Raw genomic sequence first — 12,707 nt, 5'->3', positions numbered from 1 at the left:
GCGCGGTGATTTTACCTACATGAGGTATTTTTGGTGATTGATGTTTTTATGCTACAAGAGGAAATTCGTCTCAAGGTGGAGATTGTTAAATATGTGATCCGAATTTTGGGCCCACAATATATTCGGATTAGTTTTCTAGTAGGAGTCCTATTATGTGTCTTTCTTTTATTCCCTATATATACTCTTGTAAGCCGTATGGGAAGGGGTGACGTTCTCATTGTGATTCCCCTACGTTTGTAATCATCTCCTCTATAGTGATCATTGCCGGTCAGCGCCCATGGTTTTTTTCCGCAAGGGTTTTTCACGTAAAAATTCGTGTCTCCGTTGTGCATCTATTTTCATAACAAGACGTTTTCACGTCATTTTTGTTCTTTAGATTCGGAACAAAAGTTGCTGCTGATGAACACGACAGGCGGTGCTACAGATCAAAGATCTCAGCCTGCTCTGCCTCAAAACAGAGGCGCACGATAGCTTATAATTAAGCAGCTCCATTGTTACGTAGAGAACTTCACATATCTTCAAAGAAACGGCTCATTTCCTCTTCTTTTTTTTTTTTGTAAAATTCCTTCGTGGGAAAGAAACTTCAAATGGGCTAAAATCTTAGCATATCCACGTCATGATCTCATTTCCCTTTTCTTTTTTGTATATGATGTTATTTTATTTTGTCTATAGCGGTAATTTCTATTGTTTCCCTGTTGACTTCTTAAAACTATAAAAGTACTCTCGTATATCAATATCTACCTTTTATAGTTACCCTGTTTAAATTAATTTGTAGTAAACAAATTATCTGCTCTACAAACTTGTCTCGTGACACGCCTCCCCTTTTGCTTTATTGCCTATCGAAGAAGTTTTTTTTTAAAGAAGGGGGCAATTGCGCATTTGATCCTGTTTCAAAGCCAAACTATGAATCTGACCCTACTTTTTCTAGTTTGCTTATTTGATATTGTTTTTCAAAATCAAAGATGAAGGTTGACCCTATTTCATTAAGGAACAAATAGTCCATTTTACCCTTGCTTATTTGACACAAGTTTAGCCCACACCGCCCCCTCCCTCCACTTCCTCTTTGCCGGCACCGCCAGCGTCTTCCTCCTTGCACCGACGTCACCTCCCTCCCTCCGTGCCAGTGCCACACCTTCCTTCCCCATGGCTCGCACAAGCGCCACCTCCCTCCCTCGGTACGTTGGCGCCATTGCCGGATCCACCCGCCGTGGCCCGAGTGCCGCTGCCGGATCCGCCCACCGCAGCCTGAGCGTCGTCGCCGGATCCATTGACCGCAACTCGAGCTCCACCGCCTAGACCCGCCGCCGTTGCCCTTACCCCGCCGGATCTACTTGTTGCCACCCAAGCTCCACCACCCAAACCTGTCGTCGCCAGGCACCTCCCTCCGTGCGGCCATCGCTGCTACTCCACTGTGCACCAGCATCGCCATCCTTCCACGCGCCGCCGCCACTGCTCCTCATCCCTCCACGCGCCAACGCGGGCCCTCCCTTCGTGCGCGGCAGCAGCTGGCGGCGCTGCTCCTCCATGCATTGGCACCACCGCCCCTCCGCATGCCATCGTCGCTACCGCCAACAGCCGATAGAGATGGGATTAGGGTGAATGGATAGGGTTGGGAATGAATGGATAGGTCATGAAGGGGATTTTGGTCCGTTCCGTTCAAATAATACTTTGATTTTTTTTTCTAAATGAAGCCTAACGGTGTGACAAAAAAATATTTATGTGCATAAATTTTTGTTATATAGACTTTATATATATAAATAAGGACAATTTCGTTTTTGCCCCCACTTTCATCTCCAATATTGATTTTGCCCCTACTTTTTAGGGTTTTCGTTTTTTCAACCACTTTTTTGAACTAGAAGAGACGTTTACCCCTACTTTGGATGGAAGTTACTGGGACCGGGTATATGTCAGTAAAAAAAATATAGAAATAAATGAAATGAAAAAATTTTGAATTGGTGTTTTACTTTTTTACCCCTGGCACTAGTCTAATAGAGAATCGATTCTTCCGTCGGCGGCGGCAAGCGGCGGCCAAGCGGCTGCGAGCGGCGGGGAGAGGGACAGGCGGCAGCGCCGACTAGGCGTCGGCGTCGGCGGTGGGGGCACAGGCGCAACTCCTCCCGGCGGCGGCGGTGGCTAGGGCGCAGCTCCTCCCGTCGGCGACGGCGGTGGGGACACGAGAGAAACAAAGAGGAGACGTCGTCACTGTCGTCGTCGTCGCCGCCGAGCTCCCTGCCGGCGGCCACCACCTCGCCCCTCTTGAAGTTGTAAATCCCGTACCGATGGGAGAGGGGTATAAATGTCCTATTTAATACCGTTAACTCCTCCATCTAAAACAGCGGCAAAAGCCTCTTTCGGTTAAAAAAGTGGGGGCAAAAACAAAAACCTTAAAAAGTAGGGGCAAAATCATATTGAAGATGAAAGTGGGGGTAAAAACGAAATTGGCCCATAAAAATATATACAATGCAACTTTATGTACATAAACTTTATTATAGAGACTTTTGATATAACAACCTTTTATATAAAAATATTTAATCTGAATCTGAATCATTATATACAACTTTTGACTATAAACTTTAAGTGTACAAACTTTAGGTGTATAGGTAAACTTATAAAAAAAATAAAACTTTGTACGTAACTACATATAAGCTTTTGTGTCTAAAATTGAAACAATTTGTAAAAAGAACAAAATAATACGTATGTTATAAGGTGCTAGATATCCCCACCCACTAGGATTCAGCCCAGTTAAAAAGAAAAAAAAAAGCATGCTCGAAAAGAAAAACAACCAAGGCCAGAAAAGGAAAAAAAAAACTAAGCCAAAAAAAAAAAGGAAAACGGACTGGATCTCGCGAGCGGCGAGCGCCATCGATTGATCACTTTCAGGCCATTGGATCCCCTTGCAGAATAACAGGAAATTGCTTTCAGCTACGTACCGGATACACATTTCAGGCCGTGCCTTTAGCTCGCCCAAAAAAATAATCAGCCTGACCCAGACGCGACTGATTTCTGGTTCAGGTGCACGCATACGTTTTGCGTAGTCGCCCACGGCCCCACGCGACCCACTACTCCTACCCACCCACTCGTACGGCCGAACGTCTGGCACGCGTGGGCCGTGGCCTCGCCTCGCACGAACAGGCTAGCCGCCCGCAACGCAACAACCACCCCCAGATTAGCCGGGCCCCACCCCTGCTCCGCCCAAACCTGCAAAGCGCCACCGCCGCCTACGCCGCACGCTGCTCTGCAAACGCCAACTTTCCTCTCTCTCTTGGCCTTCTTCGGTACGAGCAGGAGTCAGACCAACGGCGGCGGTCGAGGAGAGAGGCGGCGGCGGCGATGAGGGGAGGCGGGAGGTGGGCCATCTGCGCGCTGCTGCTGGCGGCGCTCTGCGTGGCGGCGCAGTTCGAGGGCGCCCTGTGCCGCGGCGGCGGGAGGGGAGGAAAAGGAGGAGGAGGAGGAGGAGGCGGGAAGGGAGGGGGCGGGAGAGGTGGCGCGGGCCGCCCGATCGCCGGCGCGGCGGCCGCCGGCATCGGCTCCAGGGCCGGCTCGGGGTCGCACAGGCACAGCGCCGCCGCGGCCGGCCCCCATGGCCGTGGCGCGTGGAGGACTTCCGGCGGCGCCGCCGCCGTGGCGGCCGCGGCCCTCGTCTGGTGGTGCTGAAGTACTGGTGATCGACCTACGTGGCCACGTTTCGTGCGGCAGAGTAATTTTTTTAGGAAGGCGATTGAACTCTTAGGGCACCGCAATGGTTAGTCTCTCTACAAAAGATTTATTCATGTCATTATATTTTTTTACATGAAAGAGATTAAATGAAGAAAGAGAGTAAAGCTATCTACTAACCTGAAGATAGTCTATAGAGAAAAACGAGACAATGTATTAGAGAGCTGTAGCTACCCATGTAGATATATTATTGAGGTGGTTTTCTATTAGCCTAGTCTATTACTGATATATACATGTTTTATAGAGAGCACTTTACTTTACTATTGTGGCTACCAGTACAGTGCTTGCATGTGTAGCAGTGTAATTAATGTAATTAAGAACGGAGTGTTACGTGAGGTGCTCCCTTGCCCTGGGTCCCTTGTGTAACTTGTGTTTTTGTATTGAGTACTTTTATTAATGGGACATCTCCATCTAAAATATGCTAAATGATGGGGCCAGCCGTATGATGATTGTACGGAGTATATAGGACCACATGATTATGGCCTGAATTTCTGAATTTCTGCTGTGTTGCAAATTGGTTAACGGAGACAGTCAGATGATTAGATCGTTAAATACTAGTAATTACAGTACTCGTATGTTCGTGTATTTACAATAAGTCCATGAGATTGGGATAGGTTTGGGGTGTGGATCTAAGTGGTTTTTTAACTGAACGCTTGGTTTTGTTAGGGATAAGAGGTGTTGGTTTGTTAACCAAACTTGAGGGGAGGGGTGGACGGACGATTCCGTTTTTCAAGTAGTAGAGATATGGAGGCATTAAATAAGTCGTGTAATAGCAATGCCCTATAAAAGAGTGCTCTTAATTTAGCACCGTTGCTTGGCAATAGATATGATACAACCATAGGACGCAATGCAACATACACAAGAAAGGAAAAATGAGGTGGAGGACTAGGGATACCGTTACACTAGAGACGTGCTCATGTCATTATCGTCTTCTTGACGGTGACATCTCATGGCTCCTTCTAGTTGTCGCCGCCATATCTTAGCTCATTGTTGTTGTCGATGGAATTTGGTGATGAAAGAGGAGCGTTAATGCCTCAGCCTCAGAGCCAACTCCGCTCTATTGTGGCCAAAGCCATTAGAAGTCATCAAGCCAATAAATAAACATGATGAAGGCATGAATATGGCAAAGTAATTGAGAAAAGGGGGACACTGAATAGGACACCGAAAGACGTTGGGTAATACAGAATTGAGGTCCCTACGACGTAGATAGGGATTAAGGACACAATAAGAGCAAATGGATAGGGTATCATAAGAGGTTTTTGTACAATGAAGTCTTGTAATCAACATACCAAGACGAATGGTTTGGCTACAGTGGCGGATACATGATTTTAAATTTGAGTATTCACTCAACCATTGCAAGTTCCATTTTTCTAGTGTTTAGTAGGATAGAGTCGGGGGATTTGAGCTAATGGGTTCGAAGTGATGTGTGATAGGAGTAAAATAAATGGATTTGTTGAGATAAAAGATCGAGAATGAAGTATTGGATATAATTAAATATATATTCTATGTATATCAATTTAATTTCACATGAATACTCGGGATCACTCAAATACGCCTTTTTAGGTGGACATAATGGAGATCCCAATTTATGCCCCATTTGGTACAAATTCAAATCCATATTTTTTTTGGAGCCGGATAACCATGTTGGTACAATTTAGATAAATCATCTTATTATGATTTTTTATGAAATTTAAAATTTTAAATCACTATAATTTAACCTACAAACTTTAAATCTTTCGTGGATTTAGATCTGGATTGTACTAAACAGGATCTTAGTCCTTTTCTTGCCGCTCCCCCATTCTCTTCCGTGTACGGTGATCTTCGCCATGTCCAGTGGTGCTCAGCTTTGACCGAAGGACTTACAAGTTACAACTTGCCTAGTTGTCTCTAATGGCCCGTTTAGTTCCCAAAAAGTTTTTTCTAAAAACATTACATCGAATTTTTAGACACATGCATGGAGTATTAAATATAAATAAAAAGAAAAACTAATTGCACGGTTATGGGGAAATAGCGAGACGAATCTTTTGAGCCTAATTAGTCCGTGATTAGCCATAAGTGCTACAATAACCCACATGTACTAATGACAGCTTAATTAGACTCAAAAGATTCGTCTCACGGTTTACCGGCGAGTTCTGAAATTAGTTTTTTCATTCGTGTCTAAAAACCCCTTCCGACATCCGGTCAAACGTCCGATGTGACAACTAAAAATTTTCTTTTCTCCAACTAAATACGCCCTAACAATAGTTGAAAGCTGGAATGAGCTTCACTACTGTACACGCCATGTGTAACGAGCACATATATTTATTATCATTTTGCATTATCATTATTGGCTATGAACCTCATCAAATAAAAAAGGAACCACGTTATATTCGATTAAACCTTGAACTCATATCATAATATAGGTTTTTTTAATTCTTTCTTAAATGAAATATGAATCAATATGAAATAGAAAACTCATAATTTTTTTAGTTGTTGTAAATCTATTTAATTGAATATTGAGTAATCAAATATTTTAATTCATAATTTTTGAATCTTTCAAAAAGTAGATTAATTGGACGAGAATAAAAAGAGAGTTTCATTTTACATGTCAATGCTGACAACAATTTAATTTCTATTAAAAAGGAAAATCCGATAACTTTCTTAAGTTATGAGGGTTCAAAGAGGGGGGGGGGCTAATGGGCGATCGCCCAGCGATCGGATCTGCCCCCCCCCCCTCCCCCTATAGGCCTCCCACTTCTCCCCTTTTTCTCTTCCTACTACAGTACACCACAAATTTTTTTAGAAAAAACAAAAGTTAGAAAAATTTATGTATAGAAATACTATATATATAAAAAATTTGAATCGGGTATGTAAACTTTTGACTTATAAACTTTGGATCTATAAACTTTAGGTGTATAAACTTTAGATGTATAGAAATACTATATATAGAAAATATTTGAATTCAAATTCAAATTTGAATCGAATATAATTCAAATTCAAATTTAAAACGGGTATATAAACTTTTGACTTATAAACTTTAGGTCTATAAACTTTAGGTGTATAAACTTTAGATGTATAGAAATACTATATATAAAAAAATATTTGAATTCAAATTCAAATTTGAATCGGATATATAAACTTTTGACTTATAAACTTTTGGTCTCTAAATTTTAGATGTGTAAATTTTAGGTGTATAAACTTTAGGTGTATAAATTTACTAAAATAGAAAAGTAATGCGGTGCCAAAAAAGAAAACCAGGTGAAGAGGTGGAGGGAGGGAGGGGGGGAATCTGATCGCCCTGGGCGAGAGAGGGCAATCGCTCGCCCAGTAGCATTTCCCGTTCAAAGTCCTGTAGACCCTCTTTTATTGGATATAAATATTTTTCACCCTTGGAATTATTCACGTGAAATTATTATTTTTTAAGATAATGATACGAAATTATTGAAAACCATTATAGACTGTGTTTAGTTCAGCGCAAAGTTTAAATTTTTATTGAAATTAGAGATGATAATATGATAAAAAATAACTGAAGTTTAGATCAAACTTTGTATCTAAACACAGCCATAGAGTCTGGGATCCAAACCGGGGAAGCGAGCCCAAACGGGAAGCTGCCCCACAACTCAGCAACAGCAGCCAACAGCAACATCCTCCTTCCCTGAAACGAAGCGTGAGTTCTTGGTCTTCCTGCGCTGCCTCTCGCCGTCTCGCGGATCATCGTCCCCTACTCCGACCAGCCATGGCGCCGCGCGAGGTTGCCGCAGCCGCGCGCGGCTTCTCGGCCATGGCGCGAATCGTCGGCCCGGTCAGTCCCCTGCCTCCCCACCACCACCACCACCACCATCACCTCATCTATCCGCGTAAGCTGTTCTCCCGAGTTCTCTCGCTGAACGCCACGCTGCTCTCCGCTCTTCCTCCAGGACCCCAAGGCCGTCAAGATGCGGCGGCACGCCTTCCACCTCCACCAGTGCGTCGCCGCCTCCCCTCCCCCGAATTCCTCGGCTTTGCTCGCGAGAATTTGAATCGGATTGACGAATCGTGTGCTTGCTTGGTTGGTTTCTCGTCCAGGTCGGGGTCAACCACGCTCTCCGCGTCGGCGCTACTCCTGCCGCCGGGATCACTGGCGGAGCCGCCGCCGCTTCTCGATCGCATCTGCGCGGCTCACGGCCACGCAGGGGGCGTCGCGCTTACCTCCGCGTCGCTCGTCGAGCCGTTCTTGGTCGAGGAGCAGCGCAATAGCCCCAGCCAGGTTGGGTTCAGCTTACGCATCAGTGCGATTTGAGATGTTTCTACTTTCTAATGATAATTTTTTTTTGGTTGCTTGCAGGAATTGCAACCGAGGTTGGTACCAGAGGCTCATCTTGATGTGCTCGTTGAGGTGAGGATAGTAAACTGATGCATATCTTCGGGAGTATTAAGACTCAATATCAATGTTTGTTAAATTAAGGATACATAGGATTGAATATGCATTGTTGACTCTTCTGAACTGAAGACTTGCACATCGAAATTCTAGATTCAGGAAGACTTACTGAATTTACTGTGTCATATGCAGCATGAGGAATCAAGGAACATTGGAGGCGGGAAGACTGGAGCTCCACGGTGGCTTTCAGCTCGATTACTTGCCATAGTAAGTAGTTCTCCTGGTTATAACTTGAAAGTATATGCTCTTTACCATGGATTTTAGCTTTACTTCTCTCAGCAAGATTCTACTGTTGGACTGTTAGTAGTAAGTGTGTAAACATCTACCGGGCCCTCACACCACAATAGGGTAGATTATTTGTTCTAGAGCTCATGGATTTGAAGGATGTTTTTTGGTTTCAGAAAGAATGATGATAAACGAGTATAGTTCACAGTTTAAAATTCTAAATGCTCTCTCGTGCATTTAGTCCCATTTGAAAGGAATGGATATTACAACAGACAGTGGCGGATCCAAAAATTTTCTTGACCTTGGGCAAGCGTGACGATAAATAACAAGTACTCCTACAATAACATACATATAAACTGTGAGAGAGATTAGATTGATAGGATTATGTTTATTTGTATTGTCAATGGACTAGGCTAGTATTGACTCACCATTTTGGCCTTAATTACTTTGCTATTTTGCATTGTTAATCTGGCCTCCAGTAGAAGCAGCAAAGCAGGATCGTACTGGTTCATTTGGCTGAGCCCAGGCACCGGCCCAAGGTGGCCGGGTCTGGGCTCCGCCATTGACAGCAGAGTTGTCTTGTATATACCAGTGATTTATGTGTTATGAGTTGTGACTGAACATTCCTAGCACTGCCCTATGAAAAATGATAAGAACTTTGGCAAGTTTGGACTGTTCGTTAGGAATGTTGTAAGAGCAGTAAACAGGATTTTGTTTATTGGATAATAATAAGTGTTACAAGTGATATACAATTGTGTTTTATCAGAAGAAATGTGTTTCATGTCTTCATCGACCTATAATAGAATTCTGTAAAAGCTATAAATGTTAATGATTGATCATCAGGCCCTTTTGTTTTTTAGGTTGATGTGCAAGCATCTGCTGATTCTGTATTATCCTTACTGCAACATGAAGGTTCATTGATTCGAAGTTCATCGTGGGATGTCTGCTGGTCATTGGCTGATGTCAACCAGAAGCAGGTCTGTTTGTTCATCAAGTCAAATTGTTGCCCTGATTTTATGTTGGACAAAACTTAACAGTTACGAGGTTTTATCAGGTTGATAATGATGCCAGATATTCCCTTGAGTCTAACAGGAAAAATGCTTATGCTGAGTCAACAGAGCCACCAATGTTGGCCAAGTCTGCCACAAGAATTGCTATTCTAGGAGTTTCAAACTTAAATTCAAGTGTGAGGCTAAGCTTGTCATTTCAATTCATGATCCTTAGCACCCTCGGAGGTGCAACTTATACTGCTGTTTGAGTTGTACTTAGTAATCTTGGTCAATGATCAGAATACAAGATGTATCAATGTTTCACTGATGCAACAACGAGGGGACTCCTTGCTGATAATGGGATCTCCATTTGGCATATTATCACCTGTCCATTTCTTCAATAGGTAATTTTAATTCTACTCCTTTAGTTCATTTGGGTATCTTGTTACCAATTTATAGGGGCCCATTAGACTGTTTGTTGAAACTCAGTATGTCACCTTAACTATAGAGCAAGCATATGTAACTAGCATGTTTGTAACATCAACGGGTGTTTAATTAAAGTGGAAGTGTTCGAGATTTCTTTATGTTGACCGGTGACTCGGTATAAATTTATAGACTTTAAACATTTCAAAATTTTGAAGCAATTGCCTGTCTGTTATGGGGATAATATTGAAGTGTCACTCTTTAGTCACCTATTAACTCACCTGATTTGCACACTGTTGCTAAAAATGAAAAGTGAAAACAGACATGACCTAGAATTTTTTGTCACGACCTCCCAGGGTTATCATCTTGTAATTTTTTCCTGCTCTATCAATAGAACTTCGCACTGTCTAGTGTGAGTCGTTAAAAAAAAAACATTTTTTGTCAAGTGACCTACAAAAGCTAGTTGTCTTGTTAGTTAACAATTGGCTGTTGTACCTTATGGTGTTGGGAAAACATGATACATTACTATTTAATTTATAATACCACATTTATTAGCAGATAAGGAGGTACTGTCAGATTAATCCATAATATGCACCTGTGTTCTTTAAGCAGTATATCAGTTGGTGTTGTTGCAAATTGCCTCCCTCCAGGCACTGCCAGGAGCTCATTGCTGATGGCTGATGTCCACTGTCTTCCTGGTATAAATCCCTGTGCCTACTATTTATGTGGTACATTACAGAATTGGATTATGTTAAAAAAACATTAAAGCATTGGCTGTTAACAAATTCTCAACTAAGGTATGGAAGGTGCTCCAGTGTTTGACAAAAACTCTTGCCTTGTGGGGATGCTGATGAAGCCATTAAGACAGAGAGGCAGCAGCACAGAAGTTCAGGTGAGTTTACTAGTGTCAGTGAGATAATTTTTGCAAATAGAACAGATATAAAAACTGATATCTGCAACTGCAATACAGCTTGTAATTACCTGGGATGCAATCTGCAATGCATGGAACAGTGACAAGCTGGAAAGAATTGGCCATCCCCCAAGTGAATTAGTTGATGAAAAAAGTTCAGATTGTAAATATAAGGAATCATGCGTTGCAGATAAGCATAGGAGGTTTGTCCCTAATTCAGCCAACAATCTTAATCAGTATGACGTTTCACCTTCACTCACAGAAGCTATATCCTCAGTTGTTCTTGTCACGGTTGGTGAGACATCTTGGGCTTCAGGGATTATCCTCAATAAAAATGGCTTAATTATGACAAATGCACATCTTTTGGAACCTTGGAGGTTTGGAAGAACTTCGTCGTTAGGCTTGCAAAACAAAATTGCCTCATTTAGTGAACACACCTGTGGAGGAGAAAACAATCTGCTGCAGCCACAACAATGCAAAGTTTCAAATGAAGATGCTGTAAAACATGAACTTTCATTGTTTAATTTTGGATTAAAAAAGGACAGGGCAATATCGGTTCGTTTGGATCATGGAGAGAGGAAGACATGGTGCAATGCTAGTGTAGTTTTTATCTCAAAAGGTCCACTTGATGTTGCCTTGCTTCAAATGGAAAAAACTCCAATTGAATTATGTGCCATTAGACCAGAATTTGTTTGTCCAACAGCAGGCTCATCTGTATATGTGGTTGGACATGGCCTTCTTGGACCTCGATCAGGTAACAAACATAACCAATCATAGTTTTTCAAGATAGCATTGGAAACAGTTTGATGCTCATTTTACCACGTGCTGATGTGCATGAGTACATTTCAGTTCATATCGTTTTTTTATTATGAAATTGATATCCAAGTATTTGACTGTAGGACTATCCTCCTCCCTTTCCTCTGGAGTGGTATCAAAGATTGTCAAAATCCCATCAACTCAACATTCCCAACTGTCTAGCGTTGTGGAGGTTAACAATATGGACATACCGGTAATGCTGCAGACAACAGCAGCAGTTCACCCAGGGGCAAGTGGTGGTGTTCTTCTTGATTCGCTTGGCCGAATGGTGGGGCTAATAACAAGGTATAAACCAAATTATTTTGGAGCCTCACATCATAGTATAATTGCATTTTTTTTTGTGCTGTTACATGATAGAATTGATAGACAACTGAGAAAAAGATGTGCTGCTTAATTAATTGTGCCAGCTATACCAATTTTTGTGGTAAACATGTGCTATTTACGATACATTAATCATAATTTAAATGCTCCATATATGCAGTGACCACTTTCATTATGTAATGGTTCTAGATCATAGTGAGTAGAGTACGAATGGAATATAAGCTCATCTTCTTTTATTCCCACGTGTCCAGCAATGCTAAGCATGGTGGTGGGAGCACAATACCTCATCTGAATTTCAGCATCCCCTGTAAATCTTTGGAAATGGTCTTCAAGTACTCAGGTACCTTATTTTGTTCAAATTGTCTTCTTAATCAACATTGAATCAATCAAACTCCTTTAGTATATAGGACTTCTCAACCTTCTTGTTTTTCTTTAACAGCAAAAGGAGATTTCAAAATTTTGGAGCAGTTGGACAAACCCAATGAAGTGCTCTCATCCGTATGGGCACTGGCACCAACATCATCCCCTTTTTTCAGTACCTCCCCAGAAAATGGTAGAGGGGGAAAAGTTCTGGAGTTCTCAAAGTTTCTTGCTGATAAACAAGAAGGTTTGAAATCTATAAAAGATATAGAGGCATTCCTTAGAGACAGGATTCCCAGCAAAATTTAGATGGGAATGTTTCGCAAAGCACAGGTATAGAGGTCCGGTGGTTACTTCATTGGGTATATGCTGAAAACCTGGTTCAGATTACCCCTTCCAAACTGTTAGCTGCATACACCATTTTGAAACATGTAAATTGACAAATTGTAACGTTGAAGCCATCTCCAGGAATGTAGTTAAATTTACAGGCATGTACAGTTTGTACTAATTGAAAAGAAATCTTTGTGCATATCGTTTAGTTATCCATTTAAGT

At 42.1% G+C, this 12,707-nt stretch overlaps 1 protein-coding gene across 1 annotated transcript; it reads left to right on the top strand.

Annotated features, from left to right (window-relative positions):
• The first annotated feature begins 3,656 nt into the window (after positions 1-3,656).
• Positions 3,657-12,683, top strand: LOC127773819 (glyoxysomal processing protease, glyoxysomal). The gene is made up of 15 exons (XM_052300002.1): positions 3,657-3,742; positions 7,255-7,495; positions 7,611-7,657; positions 7,759-7,939; positions 8,018-8,068; positions 8,243-8,317; positions 9,196-9,312; positions 9,390-9,521; positions 9,625-9,728; positions 10,360-10,445; positions 10,545-10,639; positions 10,718-11,411; positions 11,557-11,758; positions 12,046-12,134; positions 12,234-12,683. The coding sequence occupies exons 2-15, from the start codon at positions 7,430-7,432 to the stop codon at positions 12,461-12,463; spliced, it is 2,169 nt and encodes a 722-aa protein (XP_052155962.1). The 5' UTR covers positions 3,657-3,742; positions 7,255-7,429; the 3' UTR covers positions 12,464-12,683.
• Positions 12,684-12,707: the final 24 nt, after the last annotated feature.

The sequence above is a fragment of the Oryza glaberrima genome, chromosome 5 (genome assembly GCF_000147395.1).
Source record: "Oryza glaberrima chromosome 5, OglaRS2, whole genome shotgun sequence".
Classification (NCBI taxonomy): domain Eukaryota; kingdom Viridiplantae; phylum Streptophyta; class Magnoliopsida; order Poales; family Poaceae; genus Oryza; species Oryza glaberrima.
Note: the sequence above shows the minus strand (reverse complement) of the source record. Positions and strands in the feature narration are given on the sequence as shown.